A 27,338-nucleotide genomic window follows, 5' to 3' on the forward strand; every position below is an offset into this window, starting at 1 on the left:
ACAGCCTTCTCAAAATGTTCTATCCATAAGAAATGTTAATAGTAATGAGAAAAAAAAATCATGCCAGCTTTGTGAGTACTCTACAACACTGTTGACTGGAAAACCTGAGAAAACAGTCAAATGGAGGTTTGTGTCTCTTAAAGCAGAAAAGCATGGCGGGTTAGAACTGGTGGTGAGGATGGGCCAGATAGTGATGGCATTGGTAATCATTCCTCTTTGAGTGCTTCAGAATAAAGGTGGAAGCAGTACTAGTAACTGAAATAAATGCAGCGCTCGCTTCTGGGTGATAGGTACATTGATATGGAGGAGACATGTTGCTTCCAGGCTTTGTGTCCAAACTCAAGTATCTCAGCAGTGAGGAAAACCACAGGGTTTGCTGAATGAGATGCAGATGGCTCTCTTATAGGACTGTTCCTGAGGCACATTTACTGGCAGTTAAATCCTACTGTAAGTAAAGTTTGTGGGCCCTGTATGCCTCAGCTCATTAAGAGTGTTGACTAAGTTGTGTCAGCATGAATAAACATAAAATAGTATTTTGTATATTTAAATGCATTTTACTGCTTCCGGTGTGGAAAGAAGACTTGTCTCTTTCAGCTTCTTTTTCATGAAGGAAAACAGTGAGGATTTTGTTCAGCTCCTGTGCGCAGAAGAAATACATTTAGGCATTCTTTACATAACTGTGGGGAAGCAGGGGTTGCTAGCTTTCTCATTGTTCAGCTTATTTCTTAATCGCAGAATACAAGTTAACTGTGAAAACACTCTGAAAAATACCTACTGGAATTATGAAGAAATGGTCTGTGCTTTACTGGGTTCCCACACCAGATGCTTTTGAGCTTAATTTTGTTGAAGACACATGTGCTATTGTTCCATGCTTTTATACCATGTCAAGCGCCCAGTAGCAACTGAGTGACTGATACTTCGTAAATAGCCACAGCTTCAGTGGCTGTTCTTCTTAAGAAATGTGGCTTAAAGTTGCCTGTCGTTATTTCTTTTTTTCTTTTATGTATTTTGATCTGTGCTCTGAAAGCCTGTCTCTTGTCTTTTCCCTATGTGTGTGTGTGTGTGTGTTCCAGTGACTTTATAACATGCAAGACACTGATGCCAGGGGGAGCTCCCCTGCATTCCTCCGGCCTCAGAACGGGAGCAGTCACAGGTCTTCGGGGTACATCCCAGGGAGAATTGCTCCTCTCCGTCCCCCACCACCCTCACAGAGCCATGCTGCTGCTGAATTTACCTCAGCCAGACAAGAAGCCCGGACAAGACTTCCGTCCCTACCAGTGGAGCAGCACCGCCGACAGGCAGAAGCCAACAGGCATAAAAATACTCTTATTTGTTTTGCCATTTCTAGCCTTTCACTTTTTGTTGCACTGGGGATTTTTTTGGGAATAGCTTCAAAATATGCTCCAGATGGTAAGTTCTTTTGCAAACAAAATCATCCTAGAAGTTATACTACCTGTGATCATAACTCAATAATTCAGCATCAGGATTAGTGTTGAAAGTTAAGTGCAAAAATAGGACACTTAGTGCAATTTTAACATTGAAGGAGGCAGTGTTTGGGGCAAAGATCAGCTCCTTTTTATGTTATCAGTGTCGTTTTTATTCTGCATGATTTGATTTACTTAAGTGAAACAGGCATAGCAGTAAATAAATATTACTGGTTGAGGGGAAAAAGCATGAATGTTTTATAAGCATAATTATTTTTGTCTGCAGAAGCTGTCTCGTAGGTTCCTAAATTGTAGACAAAATGAAATCCTTATCTGTGTAAGCAGTAACTGAAGAAGATAGTAAAAAAGCATTCAAGTAAAAACATTTAAAAATCTGGGATAACCTATACCAACTGTACATGTTTGCTTTGTTTATACACAAATTGGGCAGGGCCCTTTTTTGATCTATTAGTCTTGATTTATTTTTTTTTCAGCTCATTTTAGAAAACTGAGCAACTTCTGTGGAATTTGGAGAATCTCTGAGATGTGTCAGTGTCTGTAAAGCATGAACAGGTGATATGATTAACTGCTGATCACACAGTGTACATCACTCTGGCCAGCTACTCCTAGGAGCTGCTGTGAAGTGCAGTTGCTAGTTGCTAAATGTTGGTAGTATAGTTTGGAGCACAGGTTGTTTTGGTTGTTTTGTTTGAATTTTTAGGGTATTTTTAAGGCAGAAGTCAGGTTTCTAAAAGCTAAAGAGGATTTTGAATTTAAACTGTTGGCTCTTGTAATAACATACTTAGACTTCTCACTAGCTTTTGGCATAGTAATTAATAAGATGCAGTTTCCAAAGTCAACGCAACACAGGCTGAACAAGTCAGATAATCAGTTGAAGATTTCAGATGACAGTACAGAATGAATGCACGTATCCATCTGGACTGCTCTTGGTGGTAGCTTGCTGAGATATCTTCTTGGGTGAAGTTACTGAGTATTCTTAATAATAATGAAGGAAAGCAACAAAACCTTAGGGAGTAGTAAACGGAAGGTTATTCCTGTGTTGTGATCTGGATCACTGGTAACGGGTACATATGCAAGTAAGTACTTTGGTTACAGACACATTCACAGAGGACTGAAGGGTGCCTCGCCCAGTTGACTCTGTGAAGTACTTTGAGGTGAAGCCAGACTCTTCTCAGTGGTGCTGAGCAATAGGACAAAAGTTAACGGACAGAAACTGATGAACAGGACATTCCACCTTAATATGAGAAAGAAATTCTCTGCTGTGTAGATGACCATGCGCTGAAACAGGTTGCCCAGAGAGGCTGTGGAGTCTCCCTCACTGGAGGTATTCAAGAACCGTCTGGATACAACCCTGTGCTGTGAGCTCTGGGATGGCCCCACTTGAGCGGGGAGATTGGACCAGATGGTCCGCTGTGGGCCCTTCCAATCTTACCCATTCTGTGATACTGTGAAATCCTGACACAAGAGAAACTCCTATAAGCACCAAGGAAAGTCTGATTGACATACGGTTGTTGGAGCAACTTCCCAGTTCTCCAACAAGTTGAAATGTTAATACGCTTAGCTCCAACACAAGCACATGCAATACTGCAGTGAATGACATCAGTTCCAGTTAGGTATGTTCTTCCTCAGGGCTAATTGGAAATGCATACTGTCAGTACTTGTAATGGCTGTTTAAAAGGCAGTGGAGGGAATGTGGCACTTGGTAGTAATTGAGCGTAAATCCTAAACCTCTGGCTTATCTTCCCCAAATGGAAAACGATAGTCTGCATTTCTGTTCCTGCCTGTCAACTGGTTTCTTTTTTCCTCCTTGCTTTTATCATCCTGTCATCTCTTTTTTGAAAGAGTCCTGAACACTGGAGATCAGAAAGAGCACTGGAAATGCAATTTTCTTCCCCATTTCCCTGGACTTGTGCTGCATGGTCAGGATGACAAGCTGGGGAGGTTTTCAGTGGAAAGTTCTGCTTTGCCGTTGAGTCTCTGGGCTGGAGCTTGCCCAGGATAAACAGGATCCTCAGAAAATTTAGCTGCCCAGCTGTGATAAACTTATGCTGAGCATAATATAACACTGATAACTTTTTCCCAGAGGCCTTAAAAACTCCAGACAAGATGTCTAAGCAGGTAGAAAGTAACTGTTTAACTATATCTTCAGAACTGCTTCCTGCCGTCTTTTCTCCTGCCAAGTTTCATATGCTGGCTTCATGGAAAGTTCTAGTTTATTTTTTATCAGGGTGTTTTCTTGTGGGTGGGGTTTTTTTTCCTGAGCAATTTGCAAAAATTTCACTTCCTCCCCCCCTGCTATTAGAAGGAACAAAACCTTAAGGAGAGTTGGCCCATTTTTACAGAAATGCACTGAAGGAGAGGCTTGACTTGAAAAGTTTTCAACATGAGTGACTAAATTTGGCAAGGTCATCACTACCTACTGGTTTCTGATCTGTTCTGATTTCATTTAACCTTAACTGTAGAGGCAATGACTGTCATCTGTAAGATGTAATCAGTAATTTTGGAGGTAACATATGATGAAGTTCTAAATATTTGGTGTTTCCGTGCAGCCCACTGCAATTGCTAAGGGAGAATTTCAAAATACTTTTGCTGAGCACATCTGTTTGCCATGCCCCAGAAGCATGTTTGCATTACAGAAGTGCCCGTTTCTGATTCTGATGGCATTCTTGATGGATTGTAATGTACAATAGATATTAAAATTGTATTTTTTTTTAATTACTGTGCTATACCTCTTCTTTCTGACTCAACAGAAAAATTCAGTCACTAGATCTGCTCCTGTGAATCACACTAAGCAGAAGTCATCAGGTTGCTGACTCATGGTTTCCTCACATTGCCCTTTGCTACCAGCCAGGAAATAAGTGTTTCTTCACAGCACTTGTGTGTGTGGTATCTGGGGAAAAGGGGTTAGGGACTCTGCATGAGTCAGACAGTAGACTTGCCTTTATCCAGTGAGTGCTCAGCAGTCTTGCTAATTGCAATACTTCTTGCTTTTTGGCTTTCCCTTATTGAATTACATTTTCCAAATGCTGTCTTCATAGGATCCTCCCAAAAGATTTAATTTTGTTTTTCTTTTTATACTGCTACTTGTATGTCTTTTGCTCTTTCTGCAGTTTGCTAATTTTTCTGCACTGGTAGTGAAATTTTGGTATATGTGGGTTTCCTGAGTTGGGAGGAATTTGATAAGCTGAGAGTTAATACTGAAGGAAAAACATTTCTGTCAGCAAAACTAAGGCTGGCTTGTGTTAAACTTGTGGATAGGTTTTGCTTTCTTTAGGTTTTGCAAGAATGGACTATCGCTAATAGCTTTCTGCCTCTGAAGTTGCACTTCACGTGTGAGTGTTTTTCTTCAGAAGATAGATTGTGCAAAGGCTATTCTGACTGTGACTTTCAATTCAGCTGCTAACATGTTTATTTTGGCATCTTTTTAGTTGTCTTTTGCATATGAAAAATATTTTTAATCTGACTTTTGGTAACATATTCCAAGGAATATGCCTGTGCTGCTGCATTACTCAGATGCTTAATATGCTAAAGAGGTATGTGTTGTAAATACTACATTGCTGTAACTTCATCTGAAATCACACAAGCCTGTCATTTCCTGCTGCTGCCTCTCCTTTTCTAGCCTTGTATCTTGGTGTTATTGCCTGTGTAGTGCCAGATCTTCAGTGGAGTTTCAGCAAGGCTTGCATGTGTCTCTACTCTTGTGTGGTTTGTAGCCTGATACTTAAGCCGACTTCCTAAGGGATACAAACCAATAAGTTTAAATCCAAATGTCTTCTCTCTCAGGAAACTGCTATAGCCAATTATGTATTATACTAAATATAATAAGGATGTCTTGTCCCTCTTTTATCCCTTGCCTGCAAACCTACACTGAAAGAATTGATTTGCGTCCTTAAAAGCAAGATGGTATCAGCCTTTTTGACATAGGGAAGGGACCTAGATGCTTTACAACCATGTTAGTTAGCCTAGGTAGCTGGCCTAAGACTTCCATTGCTCAGTGTGATTGCTCTGCATCTGAGTGCATCCTGCTTGCTGCCTCTCATCTACTACAGGTGATATAGCAAATAAGAAAAAAAATAAGATGGAATTCAGAAGTATCTATTGTCAACAGTGTGTGGTTATCAGTAGTTTCATACAGTGTAAGAAGGCCTTCCTACCCTTGAGAGTTTAGCTACCTTGCATGTGTGTTTTTGGCTACTCAGATACAAACAGTGGCATCAGTGGGTACGGTGTTGTAACCATAGAAAGAGGTGGGGGACTGTCTTACTTGTGTTCATCCTAATGATGCCTTGATTGATGTGATGGTGTTTGTTTTTTAAAAGTTGAATTTCACATTGTATTGCAGAGAATTGTCCTGATCAGAATCCTCGTCTTAAAAACTGGAGCCCTGGAAAAGATCCTGAAAAAAGAGTTTTTATCAAAAAAGGGGATTTGTTTCGTCTGAACTCAGATGCTACAGTACACTCTATAGTTATACAGGATGGAGGTATGAAATAGCAGGATAAACACCATGCTTCAGTGTTCTGTGTATTTTTTACTTCTGTGATTACATAAAAATATATTGAAAGTTTACATTGCAGCTTATTAACCAGTTGCTGTGCTTTTACTTTTCAGCCTGCTACCAGGTCAAGTATATAATTCAAAAGATGAATGAACACTGTAGTATCTTTTCGGTGCATCACTGATAAAGTTTTCTGTAGGATATATACTAAAAAAAGATTGTTTAGTAGCCTTCTTTGTTCAAGATCTGCTTGTCTTCTGCTGGTACCTCTCGTATATTAGTAATTCTACTAAAATGGCAGAAAATAATTAGGAATAAACTAAGCAAATTCTTACAAAGATAAATCACAATTGGTAGCAGTTGCTTTCCCAAATATTCATAAATATATATAAGAACATAACAGCTCAATTCGTGGGTGTGGAAAATAAATCTGTAATTTCTCTGTTGTTCTTATTGCAGAAGTTTTTTAAGTCTATCTGAATTTTGCTTTGACATACAGAAATATTTTCTTTCCTTTAGGTATACTTGTTTTTGCTGATGATAAAGAAGGTTCTAAAAATATTACCTTGAGAACTCGATTTATCCTGATAAAGGATGGTGGAATGCTTCACGTTGGAGCAGAGAAATGCCGCTATAAATCCAAAGCAACTATTATTTTGTATGGGAAATCAAATGAAGGTGCTGATGTGTTAGAATTTGGTGAAAAATTTATTGGTGTGGGCCCTGAAGGAACACTGGAGTTGCATGGGCACCAGAAGCTATCATGGACTTTTCTGTCAAAGACTTTGTATTTCTCAGGGCTGGCCTATGGTCCTTATACATTTAAAAAGAATTTTTCCCGAGGACTAAATGTTAGAGTGATCGATCAGGACACAGCAGAGATTTTGGAAGTGCTGAAGTTTGATACTCATGAATTTTCAGAAGAAAGCTTGAAGCTTCAGAACTTACTGAAAAATGGAAGTCCTGGTCGCATTATTGCTATTGCTGTAGGAGATTCTGCTGCTAAAAATCTACTGGAGGAAACCAGAGTGACTATTCAAAATCTTCTGGGAAGTAAGTTTGTCAGAGGATTAAGTTACAGGTAAATAATTTATTTTCCCTTTTGTGCTAAGTAAAGATGAGATGCAGATTTGGGGGATTTGTTACCTTTGGCAGTGTCTGTTCATAAAGTTTTCAGAGAATTCTTGTGTTGTGCATAGTGCTGCAGTAATAGTACTCAGTGATATAGTGCAGAGACTGATAGTTACAGATATTTGTGTGACAGACTTTATTACTTGTAATTGCTCTCTTTCACTGTTCTTTACAGAAATTAAAGCTGGGTGCAGCAAGGATTTTTCTGTCATTCTAAGATACAGGTGGAAAACAGCTGTTAGGTGGAGCTTTTAATGCCTCTGACTTTAGAGAAGCAAGGAATGGAACTAAGTGATTTTTAAGGTCCCTACCAACCCAAACCATTCTGTGATTCTAAGGGATGCTAATCTCGGGTATCAAATACCATCTTACTCATACTCCTGCACTGTTGAAATGGAAGTATGTTACTCCTCCATTGAGTCTGCAAAGGAACTGATCTCTGGAATTTTTTTGTAATTGAAGTGCACTTACAAGGTGTTTCTGTATCTTTTTACCATTCTTTTCAGTTGGTCAGGATTTGGTTGGTGAGACAGTAGAAGAGGTATAACAGGAATTATTAAAGCAGGAAACTTAAACTGCTGTGCCGTTCATTTAGCTGTTGCAAATGGCTTTTCGCAGTGCATGTTTTGAACTTGGCTTTGTGCTGCAGAGGGTTGTTCACACTACTCTGGACACACAAAACAATGTACCCAAGGTGGCCAAGAAGGCCAATGGCATCCTGGCTTGTATCAGCAATACTGTGGCCAGCAGGACCAGGGAAATGATTGTTCCTCTGTACTGAGCACTGGGGAGGTCAGACCTCAAGTTCTGTGTCCAGTTCTGGGCCCCTCACGACCAGAAAGACACCGAGGTGCTGCAGTTTGTCCAGAGAAGGACAATAAAGCTGATGAAGGGTCTAGAGAGTAATGCATGTGAGAGGCAGCTGAGGGAGATGGGGGTGTTTAGCTTGGAGAAAAGGAGGCTCAGGGGAGACCTTACCACTGTCTACAACAACCAGAAAAGAGACTGTTAGCCAGGTGGGGCTTGATCTCTTCTCCTAAGCAGGTAGTGACAGGACAAGAGGACTTAATTTCAAGCTGCACCAGGGGAGGTTCAGGAATTCAGCAGGAATTTCTTCATGGAAGAGATTGTTAAACATTGGAATGGACTGCCCAGGGAGATGGGAGGATGCTCAGGGATCCCTGGAGTTGTTCAGGAAATGAGTGGACATGGCACTTAGTGCCGTGGTCTAGTTGACAAGATGGTGATTGGTCACAGGTTGGACTTGATGATCTTAGAGGTATTTTCCAGCCTAAATCATTCTATGATTCTGTGTTGTCGATACAAGGGAAAGTATACCCAGTCTACTAAGTGACTGTCAGTCTGTTCTTCAGCTTCCATTGAGGCAATGTTGTATAACCTCTCTATTTTGTCCAGTATTTTCCAGGAAATTGGTCATTTAGTTGTTCTGTTCTATTCTTATCCCTCACTAGGCCCTAACATCTGGATTCCTGTTAGTTTCCTCCCTATGCTTTGGCAGAGGCGGGCTGGCGTGTCAGTCAGGATGGCATGTTCTGACCTCAGTTCCTGTCAGGAATACATTTATGTCACTGACTGTGTGTAAGGGTGGGGTCATGGAATGGAAAGCACTTGCAGTGCTGCCTCTGAAGCAGTTTGGTCAGAGATGCCAAGACCTGGATGTCCTGAAGTAGAGCACCACTTCTGAAAGCAGCAAAGCCCCCGTGGCTTTGGGTTGTTCAGGTTGTGGTGCAGCCAGCCCGACCTGTCCTGAGAGGTGTAGATTTGTGGGATTTGTCTCTGCCTGTGACCTCCACACAGTTTGTCTGAAATGAGGAACTTCTTCAGCCTGCAACTGGGAAGAAGCAGCCTTTTTTCCTTCTCTGCTGAACTGATTCTTGTCTGTTTTCCGTAGTCAGTAAAGGCTCTGTAAGCACATAAAATTGTTTTGTTCTGCTGTGGAAGATGGGCGAGAAGCTCTCCCCGATGGCTCACTGAGGGTCGTTTTGTTAAACCTGTAAAGCTAGTGAAGAAGATTTCAGCATGGAGGTGAATACTCCATTACATCCCTCTCTCCTTCTACCTCTTCCTGCAAAATAACATGCATCGAAATACCTTTATTTTAAATGTTGATATGTGAAACATTCAGATTGTTTGCTGCTGCTGCTGAAAAGCTGACCCAATATGTACTATTCCTATGAACATGTTAATGAATCCCAATCAACAAAAATATCAAGAGGGGACTGAAATCAAGGCAGCTGGGTTGAAGGTGGTTTTAATATCTGCCTTTAAATCAATCATTAGCAACAGACTGTAGTCCAGATAGTTGAGACTGTTTTCATTTAGGGTGAATGATTCAACTTTAATGATGCAAAATTGTCCAGCTTTTTTAGATGATCTCGACTGCTTCCTCTGTACACATGATTATGGCATTACAGAGGACAGCAAAATAGACTTGTTTTTTTTTAACTTGGTAACAACTTTCTGTGGTGTGTTGTTTGCTTTTAATTTCCAAAAACTTAGATGCATTGAGCAGAGCCATAAGAAGGGCAAGTACATCCAGGGCAGTTCCCTGCTCTATGCCGATGCTCAGCCAAGTAGGTGTCCAGCAGAGGGTTGGGCCAGGGAGGAGTGAAAAACAACAACCCTAGGTCTCAGCCTTCAGACATTTTGTTGATCTCTTGTGCAGAGGTTGTGTAACAGCATGTGGTTCCTTTTCTGGATCTGAGCATTCTGAAAGATTCAAGAGCTATTGACTGTCCAGCACAGTAGCCAGTGCCAATGGGTGCTATCGGCTGTGTCCATCCCTCCTGGCCTGATGAACACGTGGTCCCTGGGAGTCCTGACCACTCCTTTGGGATGCTGCTGGCTGATGGCAGCGGGCCATGGCAGGAATGTTGGCACTGGCTCCTAGTCGTCCTGCACCCTACTAATGCTTTTTGGGAATAGGATCCTGTATTGCTTTTGTCTGTCACTCATCTCTAGCGATTTTTGCTTTTGGAAAAGTGTATCTTGTTGAATGTTTTCCTAAAAATGTATATGGAAGTCTTCTCCAGTGAGAGCTCTTTTATTTGCCATTTTGTATATAGGACATCCAGTTATTTTAAACAATTTTTCTTTTCGATGAGGTCTGCCCATTTTCTTCTACATTTTGAAGTTGCATTTTAAAATTAATTTAGAAGAGCAGATAAAAGGGTTTTTTGACTTTGGTGCTCCTTGTCTTTTCCTTTTTTTGTGAAGAATTTGTTAAAAGCCATTTTATTTAAACATTTACTTTTGATTTTCACAGGCAAGCGTGGGCTTTAGTTGGTGTTATAGGTGGTGGAAATTCTTCCTGTAATGAATCAGTGAGAAACTATGAAAACCACAGTACTGGTGGAAAAGCTCTTGCTCAGAAAGAGTTTTTCACAGTGGACGGGCAGAAGTTTGTTGTGAGAGCTTACAGCGAATGGAATGATGGTAGGAAAGTGTTTTTTGAAATCCTACAGTTGGAGAAGAAGAAAAATATTATATATGCCTTTTTTTTTTGCTAGAGATGTTGGTTGCAATTTAAATTTTTGAGTGCTACTGTAAGTTGTTTTTGCTTGCTGCGGATGAAATATGAGCACACAGTTCTTCAGTGCTACCTGTTTTCTCAATCTGTTTGTATAGAGCATGTGATCAGTATCATATTAAGAACCTTAATTTTTAGTATATTTAAATGGAGATAGGAGTGTTATAAATGCTGATGCTTTTTTAAATTTTATTTTAGTAATTTTTCGGTCATGTATATTTTAAATCTAAGCTTTCAAGATGTTGATTATAGTGCTAAAAAAGAAAACTTGATAGAAGCCAAGAGAAGTGTTTTATTCTTGCTACAATTTTCTCTTGCTGTTTGAATGCTGAACTTTAGGCAGCTTTTCTCATACAAAGTTGAATCTGTGCTGTAAAAAGCTAGAAAGCCTATCACTTATTTTATCCTTTATTAATTTTTTAAACTTAAGATAGCTTTGATCTGAGGTTTTTATGGGTAGTTACCTTTTTCTGGTTTTAGAATTATTAAGCAATATAGTGTTTTCCTCAAAAGAATTTTTTTTATGGTAGTCATGTGTTTACTTGTTAAGTAATTAAGCCATTAGGTACTATCCTTTTACTGTTCATTATGGCCCTATGAAAATGTATAGACTTGTATTTTGGTGGATTTTTTTAAAAAATGTCTTTTACTTGCTGGTGCTGTAGAGTTAAGTTCAAGAGTTAGCAAAAGCAGCTGAACTTATGCAAATCCATCATAAGCTAGTGAAATATCATATGTGTGTAATTTAGTCTGCCGAACTGTTCTATTAGTTGTGCTTAAAAAAAAAAGTCCCTCTACTTTTTTTTCCAGGGCCTTGATTACATCTGCAGAGTTTAAAATGGCAAATGTCACTAGAAACAAGCAGAGGTAGCTGGACCTACAAATTGTTGCCATATGATATTAGTTTGTGGGGTTTTTTTAAATCATAGATATTTCCTGTTGCTGTTAGTTCTGACTTTTCCCTTTGTTTTATTTGAGATCAAATAAATAAGCAGGCTGTAAAGGTATGTCACACTGGCATGTTTAAGGTCAGAGTTCTAGTTTAGAGGGCTTTGGAGCTTGCAAAATCTCATACATATTTAGTTAGTATCTACTTGGTTAGAGAATGGTTTCATATAAAGTTGAATATAATCTTATATTGTGTTTACTTTTTTTTTCCTTAATTAGGTGTCCCAGTTTCAGGCTTCCAGGTCGAAGCGGTAGGTGGAGTAATACTGAATCTTCTGGATGATGCTAGTAGTTGGGAGCCTGGAGACCGGATTGTGGTTGCAAGCACAGACTATTCAATGTATCAGACAGAGGAATTCACCCTCCTTCCCTGCCCAGAATGTACCAAGAATCAGGTTAAAGTCAAAGGTATGAGAGCAGTCCCCAGTTGAAGGCCTGTGTGAGATATATATTTGTCTATGGACAGTCCCTTGGAATGGGAGCAGTAAAGAAGAGCCTTTTCACATGTCCCTGTGTGACTTCGTTGCCATATGCACGAGTGTGTAATTCTCTTTGCTGCAAAATGACTCTGTATAATGTCAGGTCTGCCTCAAAGCTTACTGTACTAACTTTTCTTTCTAGTTTCTTCCCAGGCTTGTTGAATGCCTTAGTTTTTTTCCAAGAGGATTATGCTTGTTTTCTTTCCCTGGCTTCTTTCTGTCTTTTCACAAGTTCTCTTTATATGTGCTTGAATAGCTGTTATGATCATTACCATTTCCTTTGCCTTTAGTGTCCTTCCCCTCTTTTGAAATGTTATCATTATAACTTTTTCTGTTGTTATTAAAAAAAGAGAAATAAAAAAAAGAAGAAAAAAGAAAATTGCAATCCTTTTTTTCTCCGTTCCCTCAGTCTCCTTTCTACCCCCCACCAACAAAATGGTTGTAAAATAAGTGGCCCTTCCAAGACTCTGCTCACACAGAATATCCCTGAGTGGTTGCGATCTGTTTTTCCTTCGGGTGTGATGCGCACAAAATGGTTGTGTGTGTTGTTGGCCATTTCCTTTTTATTATCTGAATCATTCTGCTTGACATCACAAGAGCCTCCCGGGGGACTGACTTGCCAGCTATGCTGGCTTCTGTGTTTTCCTTCTGCTGCTCCACACCCACTCCATGCCCTCCTTCTTGGTGGTCCTCCAGCTTCTGGTCTGGAGCTTTCCCTCTCACTCCTTCTGGTGGGCTGCAGCGTTAGTCGGTAGCGCAGACTAATGAGAAGTGTTTAAGTGTTTTTGCAGTGTTAGTTTGCAGCAGCTCATTAGTGCTGTTCTGAATGTGGTTTGTCCTATTTAGTCTCTGCATGGTGCGACTTCCTCTTCAAACTGCCCTTCACTTTGTTCATTCTTGGAAGCTTTCTGTGCGTGCCCTCAAACTTCCCTATTCCCTTCTACCTTAAGGGACTGCCAGTCTGTATGTCCCCCTTGCAGTGAAATTTGCTTCCCACAGCATTTGTTAGCATGTGTCACATATGTTTTACTGCACTGAGAAGTCTTGAGTATGAAAAAAGTGTATCTGAATTTACCTTATTATACATTGGAGAATGCCAGGCTGCATGAAGTTTTGGAGGTATCTTAGTGCCATTGAACACAATACTTCCTTGTCTTTGTTCTTAAATATCATGTTGTGTGTTTTATTGAGCAGAGTGTTTTAGGGAGCAAACTTAACTTGAACATTGCAGTACAAAATTGAAGAAGGTTTTTGTCATGATTGAGTAGTGTATGTGCGAATTCTGTTTCATCTGGAAATCGTGTGTGAGAAAGCAACTGCTTTTGAAGGTTTTTAAAAACCCCATTTTCACAAGATTTACAATATGGTATAAAATACAAAATCTTGTCTCTTTTTGAAAATAAATCCTATCTAAATTGTTTATGGATCCTTAGAAGGTGTTAAGGAAGTGAACTTGCCCATTTGGTTTTTTTTTTCACTCTCAGTAGGGTTTTCTTTGTTGCAGTAACATATACAGTTTAAAAAAATCCCCAAACCACCCTACATATTTGTTCTATGAAGAAAGAATTTTCTATGGAATGGTAAACTTGACATGCTGAAGAATGTTCCATTTTTTGAAATTATTACTTGAAGTTTTTGCTAAGCTTTTAGCTATTTTCACCTCTTTGTAGTAGGAAACCTAAAAAGTATTGTGTTGTAGGAGCCCTACTTGCTCTTTCTTCACTTGATTTATATTTGCTAGTCAAATATAGGGGAAAACAATAGGTAAGCCTTCAGGGGGAGGAGTGCAGGCCCATTTGCAGACATCATTTGTCTTTTTAAATCCTCAACAGCAGATCCAGAGTTAATATCACTCTTAGTTTTGCTTCTGTGGTAGTTTAGGCTTTTATCCTTCTGTAAGCCTTGAAGGGATAGTGACAGTCTGTACTCAGCAATCAATAAAAGCATTTTTTAAGGTTTGCAGGACTAGATAACTTTCTCAGTTCAAATAAGAATCAATTGGTTTTTGGAAGAACAGTATTAAACCAGAGGTTCTTCTTTTTCCTGTTATTAGTTTATGAATACTCAGAATAGCTATCTAGGAAAGAGGAAATATAAGTAGGAAAGCAAATCCTTTTTTCTTTTAGGAGAGGATGAATACAGTATTTTCTAAAGGTGTTTGGGCCTCATTTTCAGTTCTTAATTTGTCTTTTAAACAGGTTAAGTAGCCAGCATCTTTTTTTCTTTTAAAGCAAGTGTGCACCTATGTTTCACTAGAAGTTTTCTAAATACATTGGATTAATTTAAACTTTTCTTTGTTTTTTTTCCCCATCCTGTTCACAAACTACTGGACTGAAATTAAGACACATTTGCAAATAAAATGTTGATATCCGTTTAGGATTAGTTTCTTATTAAAATAGAGATACATCTACCATAAGAAAAGCAAAGAGAGAATAGTGTGGTAAGAGGAATGCATGGGTTTTGTTGGTATAGTTAACTTGCTTATTTATATAAGTTGGTTCTGGTTTTAATCAATGACAACTTTTTTCTTTTTTTCCCCCTTCAAAACTTTTGTTGTACAGAAAATCCTCAGTTTCCTCATGCAGGAGAAGTTATTGATGGAGTGGACATGAGAGCAGAAGTTGGAGTTCTTACAAGAAATATCTTAATAAAGGGAGAGACAGAAAATACCTGCTACCGTGAAAAGGAGTGTCAGTTCTTTAGTTATGATACGTTTGGTGGACATATCAAGGTTTGAAAAATATTTTACAGTAATTTCTGTCATGCACATCGAGGACAAAAAAGAATGTTAAACTGTAAAGTACTTGAAAACTTAACATCAATTCATACAGTTTCTTTGTGTGTAAATGACTTTGTTCTCAGCTTTCCCAAAAGTAGATTTTGCTCCTCAAGACTTAATTATGCAGATTTGGAGGAAGGGATATCAATGCACAAGTGTTATAGAAATATCCAGCAAATATTGCAACTTTGTGTGGCAGGGGTTAAACCTTTAAAGTAATGTCCATGTATGTGCATCCGGTTATATTACAAAATAAAGTTTGATCTCCCTCTTATCTCTTTTTCCTCCTTTCACTTCCTTCCTCCCTCCCCAGGTGATAAGCACTGAATCCTAAATATCTGCCTCATCTGAAACTGGGCACTAGAGAGGCATGGAGAGAAAAGAAACTGTGTTGGACCATGGGGTTTTGTATTTAATTTTTTAAAAATTTGAAAGTACTAAGGTTATATAAAGGAAAATGCTTCAGATTTCTTTTATTATAAACATAAAGCTGAGGGAAAGTAATATTATAGAAAGTAAAATTTAAACTTGTGTTCACTTACATTTTTAGATGAAAAGTCTGAGCAGCAGTGCTTCACTGATGCTAGAGAAGTTTGAAGCCTCATATTTTAATTGCAAACGTATTTGGGCTCATTATGTGGTCATCACAGTTTAAATCTCTTTCTAATATATTTGAATGCAAATTTTAATTTTATGCCGGTGGACATAATAGTGAGAAAGAAAATATGCCCTTTCCCTACTGTGTGGCAGCTTTTGTTTTGTGGAAGAAAGTAGGTGGACTCAAAGCACTTCTTTATGTTTAAGATAATGTAATGAAAGAAGATAATGACAGGCTGCGAATCTTGCAAAGTGAGACCTTGATTGCCACTAAAGTGTAAATACAGCAAACAAACATTTTGAGTCATTAAAGTTGTTAAATTGTTTCCAGGGGACTGCTTAGAGTAGTAGATGGCTGCTGCTAAACCTAGACTTAGCACTGAAAACATTTTTAGTTTATGCTAATCTTGCATGCCCAAGCAGAGGAATCCTAGACACTAAGAAATGTAATAGCTCTTGATCATCCTGGATTTCCTACTGGTCACTAGGACAATAGCATAAAGGAGGCTTAGAGGCAGTGAGGGAGCGGCATTGCTTTGCAGTTTTGGTGCTTTTCAATGTTCAAAGTCAGAGATCAGGGATGTCTGTATTTTAGGCATGCAAACCTTAGGATTTCATTTAGTGGAGGAGGGGAAAAAAAGTCCATATGACTGATTTTCCTAGAGAAGAGTACGTATGAAAATTTTTGATAAATACTCAGTACAGGTAGGTTAATGAAATTAAATTACAAACCAAAGGCAGGGTCTGTTTTGGTTTGGTTTCTGGTTTTTTTTGTCTTCTTAGCTCCTTGCAGTTTAGCTGTTGCACTTGGTTTATGTTTTCTTAGCAGGTTAGGTGGAAGAAAATACTTTCTCTTCCCTTCATTACTGCTACAGCCCCATCATGATTTACTTTGTACTCAGTAGCTTTACTGTAAACTTGTATGATTGTGAAGGCAATTTTTTATCCTTACTTAATAAAGAAATTCCTTTTGAAGTGCTGTGTCCAGTTTTGGATTCCCATTGCAAAGATGGTTTAGATGGACCGGGGTGTCTCCAGGGATGGTGGTGTGTGGCAGTAAGTGATGATGAGTGAGGAGGAGCTGAGAGGAGGGATCTTCTTGCTGTCTTCAGGCACTGGTGAGGGTTCAGAGAAGCCAGAGCAATTCTTGGAGGTGTAGAGGAAAAGAGGCAATGGGACCAGGCTTCAGCAAAGCAAATAATGCTTAGATACTGGGAAAACGAAAGGGCAGAACCAATTTATATCTCTGTGGCTGGAAGTGTTCTCTGAGCAATGTGCTCAGGGTAGCTGTCTTTAAACTGACCCAGCTCTGAGCTTCCAATTGGACTAGGAATCTCATCAGGTTCCTTTGAATCTATTATTCTGCATAGCTGGTTTTTATTCAGCTAAGCCTGTGCTAGGTGGACTACACTGGTGCAGCTTCAGTACAGACAGGTTCTGACGTGAGTGACTTCTCTGTTTGGACAGTACATGTAAAGAATATGTAATGTGCCACCTGATAAAGACCAAACAGTAAAGTGTGGCAACATGTCTGGTGAAAATTCCTCTGTTTTAGCCACGTGGAAGTTAACCTTTTCAACTTATTTATGAAGGATACTGTTTTGTAAGGCATTCTGTAGAGCTAGACAGTGATGATTGTTCTAACTTATTGTGTTGTCCTGTGGCAACCGTGTACATCTAACTTCCGTACCTCTGGTGTAGATGATGTATTAAGTTAAAATTTCCTTTGGTTAAGAAGCAAATAATTGGTTATTCACTCTGGACTTCATATTTTTAGATTTTGAAGAATTTTACATCTGTTCATCTTTCCTACGTGGAATTGAAGCAAATGGGCCAGCAGCAAATTGGAAGTTACCCTGTTCATTTTCAGCTTTGTGGAGATGTGGATGAAAAAGGAGGTTATAGTGTTAAAACTTACGTGGAAGGTCTTTCTATTCATCACTGTTTTTCCAGATGTGTGACTATTCATGCAACTAATGGCTTGCTGGTAGGTGCAAGGAGAGTAAAACATACTGTGTTGGAATAAATGTTGAAGAGCATTTAGACCCCAAACTAGTCCCATCCCTTTTGCAATTTTAGTGCTCAGTGATGTTTTTCTTATTTCAGTGAATAAATGAACAATTGCAAACAGTAATTTATTTTTAACAGCTCTCACCATTCTGTTTTTTTGGATTCTTCCAGAGAGCTAAGCTCTCCAGACATAATAGTGTGTTTGTAAGGGATAAATAAAACTGGGTGTTTGACTCATCTGAACTGCTGATACTGAAGCTTCACTCTGCAGCTGTGCCAAGATTGTATAACTATATGGTATTTGTCATAAATCTCAGTAAATGCTATTACTACTGACATAATGAGCTTGTATTTCTGCAGATAAAGGACACCATTGGCTACGACACACTAGGTCACTGTTTCTTCATAGAAGATGGGATTGAGCAGAGGAATACTTTGTTCCACAATCTTGGGCTAGTCACAAAACCAGGCACTATTCTACCTACAGACAGAAACAGCAGCATGTGCATTGGTATTAGGGATAAAGTGTATGGAAACTATGTCCCAGTGCCAGCCACAGACTGCATGTGAGTATGTCATGGTGAAAAACTAAAACCAAGCCAGCTGCAGCAGTTAAACTGCTGATGATCTCTTGAAAAAATACAGATGGGAACACTCTTATCTATAATTTAGTGAATGCAGACACCTTAAATACAGTTCACATAGTACTGGTGTTTAAAAAATAAGAATAAAAAGTAACATTTGGTCTTTTATTAAAGATAAAACAATAAGTTGTTTTATAGGAGGATTATTGTTCCTTGTTATACAAGTGGCCTTAAAAGCCTATTGAACATCTTTATTCTGTGTAAATGTATGCATATTCTCAAGTTCTCACCACTGGAGACATAACTGATACTTATTTCTTGTGAAAGCTTCTTAAAATAGTTTATCATCTCATGGGATATTTGCACAACATTAAATACAATATTGGGCATTGAACTAAAAAAAAAAGGCATTTTTGTCTTCTAAATGTGGGAGGTTTTGTGATTTTTATTACATATGTGAAGCAGCGACTTCACCAGTTTAGCTTTTTCTGGTGTGCTTGTTAGCAAGGGGGAATTTTTATTGGAGCTAGAGCTTTTCTGTTTCTGAATAATATTTCAGAACAGTAACCTTTTTCTGAATAATATTTCAGGGCAGTTTCAACATTCTGGATTTCTCACCCCAACAATCATCTTATAAATAACGCAGCAGCAGGCTCACAGGTGAGGCATATTGATGTAATTCATCACAAACTACTCATGTCACTGACATTTGTAAAATCTGTGACATTTACACTGCCAGAAGTGCATATATTTTTCTTTTTTATGTATAAATATGTTCTTATTATGTTTGGCAGCATATTGACATTGACGGTGCAGGCTGTGTCTAGATGTGCATTCAAGAGATGCCAGAAATCTTTGTTCTGGCCACAACAGAGGAGATCTCTTCCTCTTTGTAGTTAATAGACCTGACTATAGTGTTGATGTGTATATGTAGAAATTCTTTTATTTTCACAGAACTAGCGCATTTCAGTTAAGGCTTCTGTATTTTCTGTAGGTTGTCATGAGTTTAGTGGCAGCTCTGCAAGATCTGTCTTTATAGCTGTAGTCATGGGAATGAAAAATGACTACGAAAGGGTGTTCATTGTGTAAGAAACAGCTAAACTACTCTTTCCTGTCAATGTTTACTCATTTGTTTCCAGTCAGTGACTGCTGATATGGGTTTGTTTGTCGTTAACCTTTTATTAGTGCAGATAATCTTGTTACGGCTGCTTGCAAAGTAAAGCTGAACTACATTGTACAGGTTGTGGAGGAGGGGGGCTGGAGTCTTTTCTACTTCTGCATTGGAGGAGAGTCTGAGATGTGTATGGTTTTGAGTGGATTTTTTTAAAGAGATCAGTGGGATGGAAAACAGGAAAGATTGTTGGTTGTTGTTGCAAAGGCTCCAGGGCTGGAAGAATATGAGTGTGTGTATTTTTAGGTACAGATAACATAATAAACTGTTATTAATAAATAGAATCAGATCCAAAATATTTAACTGAGTTGAAATATCTAAGGTATAAAAAAAAAATCAGAAAATTTTGTTCTTGTTTTTGTGTGGTCTGTTTTTTGTTGGTTGGGGGTTTTTGGAGGTTTTTTTTGTTGGGTTTTTTGTTTGTTTGTTTTGGGGGGGGGGTTGAGTTTGGGGGTGGTGTCTTTTTTTGTGTCTTTTTTTTTACGAACTTTTCTATTTAACTGTCTACCACTAGGAAAGATTTAGACTCACCTACCGAATTAAATCGGTTCTTTTCCTCCCAACGCCATATCTTACCATTTTGCCTGCTTCATATAGGCTAGTTTTAGCATTGCAGGCTAAGTTAAAGACAACAGCTTTCTTGATCTGGTGCTTAAGTCCTGTAAGGTCTGTTTCTGCCTCCATAGAGCATCCCAGTAGATGTTATTTCCTTTTCTTACCATAATGTGCCTGATCAGAGCAACCATTTCTGTATGTTACAAAGTTTTGCCACCCTGATATACCTCCCTTGCACCAATGTAAATGCATTGGTATAAAGGGACTACAGCTTAATAAGTTTCAGAAATAGAATGTTTCAACTGTGTTCATACAAACTCTACACTGTAGAGCCTTTGCTAATATAAACTATAGCAATTCACAAGCAAATAATTCTATTCCTCCCCCCAGCTCCTCATTATACAATGAAGCCCATTGTAAGGGTGTATTGGCAGTAGATGTTTCTTTTGTTTTGGCTGTGTATGAGAGAGAGGAGGGAAAAAAAAAAAACTTTTCGTATTTCTGAATGCTTTCAAGTGCTTAAGAAGCTTTTAAGTTTATTTTACAATTTTTCAAGCATCAAGGATGTGTTTTGGATAAAATTTACTGCCAAACACGAAGCTGTGTTTAATTATATAGGAAGGAAGGTTTTGGTATTTTTTATTAATGGAACATCCGCATTTGCTTTGTAATGGTTAGTCGCTAGAAATGTTAAAGTGTGTCATCATAGTGGATGGGGAATGTTGTTGTGAAGCAGAATTTCCAGGTAATGAAAAATGAGCATATTCCCAGAGTGGTACGTTTGAAATCTCTTAAGCCAGGGTGAATTGGCTTAATCCATGTTTCTTGAAAGGGATGATGACTGTTTTTTATAAGATGGAATTAGTATGCAGTGTTTCTTTAGCTACTGTTTAACCCTTTAATGTGCTTTATGTAAATTTTTTTTTTTAATGTTGTAAGGGCATGGAGTGTATGGTCAGGCAAAATTTTTCCTTTTTGTAGGTATCTGCTATGCAGGTGTTGTCATGGTGCCACCTCTTGTGAACATAGATGTGCTTGAAAGGGGAAATTTTTGTGGGTCTTATTTAATAGATAAATCCAGCTTCCTTAAGAGCAGGGATGTTGAAGAAGTAGAGAAAATGAACAGATACTGAAATTGTTACTGCATGGTATTGGTACAGTGCTCTGAACTGGCCAGACTTCTTGATATGCTTTTTTTTCCGTTCCTCTGAAAGATCTTGTGGATTTTTTTGGCTGTGCCATTTAAATTCTGATATGAGCAGAGATGAACCGCCTTTAGTCATACTGTAACAGTAAGGAGAGAGTTTTGAGTATTTTATACTTGTTTTGAGTATTTTATTGTGAATAGTATGATTTATTACTAAAAAAAGGAAAATCAAGTGTGTGGGATGACATGTAACTGAAATGCAAAACTTACTTACATTAACCTGGACACTTTTTCTTCCTTAAGAAGATCTTAAATGTGTGGTGTTATATGATTTCAGTCAGAAGCAAAACACTTTTTAGCACATATTGTTCACTAGAATATAGACTAATTTGCAGAATCCTGCTTTCTCACTGGGAACTTGTTTGGAAACTTTATTTAAAAAATATATTCTATTGGGCACTGTTGATTTGGACTATGCTGTTACTTGCTTCTTTACTTAAAATGTCCAAGTTCAGCTTTGCATACACTTACTTTGTGAACAGATGTATCAGAACCAATAGTTGTATCAGAATCACTTATAAGTAGTGTTATTCTCTCCTTACTTGCAGGATGCTGGAATATGGTATTTGTTCCACAGGGTTGCTACAGGAGATTCTCATAGTTTAGCCATTGAAACCAAATCAGAGCTTACACCCCTAGGAATCTTCTATAACAACAGGGTTCATTCTAATTTTAAGGTAATGTATTATCTCATTAAAAAAAAAGAGTGAAGTTCTTTATTTGCAAATATTGTATATTAGGACTTGTCTGTTTACATTTTGAGCTAGTTAGATGATAGATTTGTGCTGTGTTTGAACTGTATTGTAGAATGGTTTATAATCAGTATGCATATATTTTCTTGCCATGTTTCAAGTATTCGTTGTGTTTCGTATCCTCATAAGGCATAAACAACTAAAACCAATTAATACTTCTAATAAAGGACTTTTTCTCAGAAGTGGCGCTTCAGGTGCTACTCTTTGTAGCTTTGTTTTCTATTCTGAAGAAAGCTGACCCTTGAAGAATCAAAGTTCATTATAGTTGTAATTCATCTAATAGCTTCCTGGAGTAGCTGTGACTTGTTTTCCTGAATCTGTAATGTAGGGTAACTCAAGTGTTTGCACATGGTGGCACAGTCTCTGGCTAAAAATTAAGCTTCAGTGTTACCTTCAGGAGCCCAGTTACTTGCAACAGTTTTTTCTTACAGGTTCTCAGCCTAGACAGAGGCATTGATGATTGTTTTATTCGCGACTTTCATACTTTTTCCACATTTTAACTTAAAGTATTTCATTTGAAATACTTTGAAATACCTGCTCTCTGTGTGGGGGTGTATAAATATAATGACATTTACAAAGCCACCTAGACTATAAATCCTTATTGATGTTTGAAATTGCCTTATAGACATTCTCATAGTTTAGCCATTGAAACCTTATAGAATCACTCTTGCCTTTTTTTGCCAGGTAAACTGATTTTGCTTGACAATTAGTTGTCTGGGATACCAAGAAATGATGCAATGTTTTATGGAGGTTGTGTTAATGACCTCTTTGATACTGTAGGGCATTTTGTTCAGATTGGAATGAAAACATACTGGATACAAGAGTGCAGTAGGAAGAAAAAAGTTTCAGCTATATAGCCGGTATCATCTTTAAACACAGTTTGTGGACTAAAATTCCATGTTAGAAGAGAAAATTCCACTAACAGGTTTGAGAATGTACTTGTGCATGAGACTTATTTGTAATCATAATTTGGATCAGAGGTGAAAGTAGTTGCAGGTATTTTTATGGAATTCAGGTTAAAGAACACAAATGCTTCCTCCTTTTATTTTCTCAAGTAAACTATATCATACGGGATTATAAATTTCCAACCTGATGATTGCGTAGACAAACAGAACCTTTAGTGGTGAGGGTAGTTTAATTTTAAAGTGAAATACAAAGGATTTTTCACAGTGGTTTGTGGTTTTTCTTCTGTTTTGTTTTATTTTTTTCTTTCAGTTTATGAGATTTGAATTCGAATGGTGAATTTGAATTATAGTGAAATTATGGTGAATTTGAATTATGGTGAAATTATGGTGAATTTGAATTCACCATAAGATTGGATTCCAGATTTTCCAGAACACCATCTGGAAATAAATGTAAAACCTCAAATAGATGTCGTGAAAGAAATACGAAGTGAATTTTAGTGATCTTCCATTACTTTTCTCTTTTTTTTCAATGCCAGATAGTTCGTTTCCTCTTCCCAAATTAGCACAGACTGGTTTATTATATTATTTAGCTAGTTTTCCTGTAGACAATATGCCTGTTAAAGACAAACTGAAAGATATAGGAGTTTCTGATTTGTGTATGGAATGCAGTGTTTAAATTTTATAAATTCAGTGTTTCTCTATCTTTAATTTTGGATAGTATGAATTTTCTTTCCTTGCTTGTTTCAGGCTGGTTTGTTCATTGATAAGGGTGTTAAAACAACTAATGCTAGTGCTGATGATCCCAGAGAATATCTTTGTTTGGACAACAATGCAAGGTAAAGGATATTTTCTTTTAAATGAATGAAAAACAGTGAAGTTTTGAGGCTGCTCTTACATTCACATGAGGAAAAACACTTGTAAAACAATACAATAATTTATAAATCATAACAAAACTATAAATTTATATATTTTCTTTTCCCTCATTTGTTCATGTTTTGGGAAGAACAGGGATGGAGTATGTTAAAGGATTTGGCTGTTTCTTCACAATTCTTGCTCATGGTAGTTTTCAGGCTCATGGAGGACGTTGTTTTAAACATGCTCTACTGTCACGCTTAAAATGTTTTCTGGAATTGCTGCTAAAAGGAAAGGCTTCCTTTCAAATCTGATCATCTGATTTATGACTCAGTTTTAACTGTTAGAAAAAGGCTTCTGTAGTACATCCACTTGCCTTTCCTACTGCTGAATGCTTTCTGCCGTACGTTCTGGACTTCGAGGTCATAGCTCAGTGGTGCAGTTTTACTAAAGGCTGTTTGCAGAGATGGTACAGTCAACCAAATTTTCTGTGGTTTACAAAGTGAAAGAAAGCAATGGAGAGTCTTGGAAAGTTTCAGTTTGTGCCTGGTTAATCTTGTCCTGAACTTCAAATAAAATAGCCTGAGATGGTGATTAAATGACAGTATTGGATAACTGTATCTTGTCAACACTTTATTGTGACAACTAAGCATTAGGACTGAAAATATGGTTCATATTGGTTCAATTGGCCTGTGTTTAAGACAAGGACAGTTAAGTGACAGATGCAGATGCAGAGAGGAAAGTTCCTAATTTTGGTGATACTCAAAATTTCATGGTTTGGAAATGAACCTGCTAGTTCCCTGTTTTGACAGAAAACCCATGTAATCCTTGCAGTTTACCTCAGTTGTAACAGGCAGTCAAGAGGAACATGAGAGGGGCAAAATGTCCTATGAGAACCTGTAGTGTGTTAAGGATGTAAGAAACTCAGTGCATGAGATGGGGTTCAAGTTCCACAGCAGAAAAAGAAGTAATGAGGCACTGTGTAACTACGTGAGGCCAGTAATTTATTGTGCATGGAACCAAACTGGAGGGATTTAGATGCTAATTGAGGAGACTGAGACTGTCAAAACCAAACATTTACCTGTTCTCCCCTTCCTCCCTTGAATGGGGAGGGGGCAGATCCAAACTCAAGCAGATTATACAAAGTGATTGGGGTAATGGATGTAGATATCTTTACCCACTCAAAAAGCCTATTTGTAAATTTTTTTAATGTATTACTTTTTCTCTGGGGTCTTGGTGATAATCAAGTGAAACTTTCATCGGTTCTTAATCGGGCTGTTTCTTCCTATTCTTTAGACTAGATTCCAACCAGAATTTACTGTGTGAGACCATCTTGTTAGCAATGCAGACTGTCTGGATTGGAACAGAAAAATATCTCATGAGTCCTTAAAGAAGGACTTTATGTCAGAAAAGTTTGAAAGATTCGAAGGACCAGTTAGACAAATGTCCAGCCTGTTTTTGCATAGTAAACATCAGCCCCGTGAGTCCTTCCAAGGAGCTTTAATTCCCTTCATCAAACTTTTACATTAATGCTGCAGTACAAGTGGGGAGGGCAAAAAGAAAAAGGGGATAAAGGGAGATGAGATACAGCTAAAGAAACTCAGAGAGACCAAGCAGAAACCTGTGAGAGTTACTGGAAAAGAGAAATTTTATATTCCTGCTTCATTATACCCAGAAACGTTTTTCTAATAATAATGGAGCTAGAGATGCACTTGAATTTGACTTCTCTCATTCCAAATGTGAAGTAGAGTGGACTTTGACCATCAGATGAGCATGAGTGTTTATCTTTAAGGCTTACCTTTTCCCAACATATATGACACGTGAAACAAACAGTTTTCTTCTGCTGAATGTTTGGATTTTCATCTCTCCCAGGTTTCGACCTCATCAAGATGCAGACCCTGAAAAGCCTCGAGTTGCTGCCCTGATTGACAGTTTAATCTCTTTCAAAAACAATGATCATGGGGCCTGGGTCAGAGGAGGGGATATCCTCATTCAAAACTCAGGGTAGGTATTTGGAAGCAAACGGCTGCATGATGTTACAGAGCTTATGTAAATTACATTACAACAGGGTTGTTAGGAGGGTTGCTGGTTAACTTGAGGAACTTCTTGATACCATGACCAACTTTCACACCATATTAGAAATATACAAGTTTATATGTGATTAGATGAGAACCTGCCTTAAGCTGCAAAAAAAAGAAACCTTGTAATAAAAAGAACTCTAAAAGCTGTAGAGACCGTGAATTTAGACTGAGGTATTTATGATTTCCCTGAAGGTCTCATGTCCTGCTTAAAATGTGTAGCAAATTATTTGATTAGCTTTTAACAACAGCATTTTTAGAAGAGTTAGGTGTGTGGTTGTTCTAAGTTCCACTAAGAGAAAAATTCAGGCTTTTTTTCAGTCCATAGCAGGATATCCTCTTATGGTAGCCTGTTGTAGGGTAATCCAGAAATAAACCCTGATGTTTTGAACTTTCTTTTAGGTTTGCTGACAATGGAATAGGTTTGACGTTTGCTAGGTGAGTATTTTGTTTCTGTATTTTCTTGCACAGAACCTTAGAAAATCTACACATATTTATTAAAATTAATAGGTATACTTTCATAAGGCTGTAGTTTCATTTCTGGGCCTGATTCTATTTCCATTGGTACAGATGAAGTTATAGAGGCTGTAAACTGACATAGCTACCAAAGCTTGCACTTTAATTTAACCTGTACTTGGTTTACACCAGAGTTGGCTGCCTCTTCACCAGAAGGGCTATGTTTATCCATGTATTCTTGGTTTTGTATGATTCCTTTAGGCAGTTTTTTTATTTACCTTCTGAACAATTGAAAGTGAATAATGGTAGGAAAGGGGATGACCATTTAGAGGGCGTAGAGTCTCTTTCTAATGAAAAAAACCCAAGTAACTCACTTAGGTATTAAACCAAAATTGCTGCCATTTAGGTTATGACAAACTGGTTCTAGGATTGCCAAAGGAAGAGTGCTGCATTAGGAAGGGAGTTAGAATTTTTAATGTTCAACTCTCTGCTGAACATTTCAGAGAGTGAGCTCTATTATGATTCATTTATAATACACAGATTTAATAATTAAGTCTAGGAGGACTGTTACTGAAGTAAAAGTAGGACTGTCCCTTGGTGTATTCATCTGCTGGAGAGTCTTGGCTAAAGACTGACCTCTGATGTTGCCTTGATAGTGATGGGAGCTTCCCGAATGATGAAGGTGCCAGCCAGGAGGTATCAGAGTCACTGTTCATAGGTGAGAGCAAGAATTATGGGTTTCAAGGTGGCCAAAATAAATATGCAGGAACTGGAGGAATAGACAACAAGACACGCACTCTGCCTAGAAATCGGTAAGTATGTCATGAGTGAAGGAAGTAGAAATACAAGAAACATTCTCTCTACACACTTCTTGGTTGAGCTGTGAGAGATAAAGACTCCATTGAAGGTGATGTTTTCGTTTTCTTTATAATGCTTTGTGTGCTACTGTGTCACTCACCTTTTTGCTGAGGAAGTTTCATCTGATGCTACTTCAGGTCACTTTTCTGTAGCAAGTTAAGTTATGGTACTTAAATGAAATCTTTGTCTTAAAAAACATTTGGGTCTGGAAGAGAGAAGGAAAAAAGCTTTCAGGTAAAAGAATTTCAAAGGTCAGTTTGGGGCTAGAGACTGCAATCTTACAAATCACAGTCTATGATATGATACTTTTTTTTTTTTTCTCATTGACCTGCTCTGAGGCTTGTTTAATGTAGGGTTGAGTACTTAGAATAGAAAAGAAGACTGTTGAGGTTTAAGTCCAGCTGGAAATTACGTCCCATGAGGCTGCTCCCACACTCTCACCCCCAAATGTGAGAGAGACAAAAGGGAGAGATCCTGAACTGA

General features: G+C 38.1%; 1 protein-coding gene across 5 annotated transcripts in view; it reads left to right on the forward strand.

The window, feature by feature from the left end:
- Positions 1-27,338, forward strand: part of CEMIP2 (cell migration inducing hyaluronidase 2) — a 51,352-nt gene that overhangs the window by 11,606 nt on the left and 12,408 nt on the right. For all 5 annotated transcript variants that reach the window (XM_064642071.1, XM_064642070.1, XM_064642068.1 and 2 more), the window contains 14 exons: positions 1,074-1,410; positions 5,788-5,928; positions 6,463-7,024; positions 10,361-10,530; positions 11,792-11,980; positions 14,613-14,782; positions 17,205-17,414; positions 17,798-18,003; positions 18,612-18,681; positions 21,503-21,631; positions 23,359-23,447; positions 25,336-25,467; positions 25,944-25,979; positions 26,654-26,809. In XM_064642071.1, coding sequence (XP_064498141.1) covers positions 1,086-1,410; positions 5,788-5,928; positions 6,463-7,024; positions 10,361-10,530; positions 11,792-11,980; positions 14,613-14,782; positions 17,205-17,414; positions 17,798-18,003; positions 18,612-18,681; positions 21,503-21,631; positions 23,359-23,447; positions 25,336-25,467; positions 25,944-25,979; positions 26,654-26,809 — 2,585 coding nt within the window. In that variant the 5' untranslated portion in view covers positions 1,074-1,085. The remainder of the gene's footprint in view (positions 1-1,073; positions 1,411-5,787; positions 5,929-6,462; positions 7,025-10,360; positions 10,531-11,791; positions 11,981-14,612; positions 14,783-17,204; positions 17,415-17,797; positions 18,004-18,611; positions 18,682-21,502; positions 21,632-23,358; positions 23,448-25,335; positions 25,468-25,943; positions 25,980-26,653; positions 26,810-27,338) is intronic.

The sequence above is a fragment of the Pseudopipra pipra genome, chromosome Z, assembly GCF_036250125.1.
Source record: "Pseudopipra pipra isolate bDixPip1 chromosome Z, bDixPip1.hap1, whole genome shotgun sequence".
NCBI classification, from domain to species: Eukaryota; Metazoa; Chordata; class Aves; order Passeriformes; family Pipridae; genus Pseudopipra; species Pseudopipra pipra.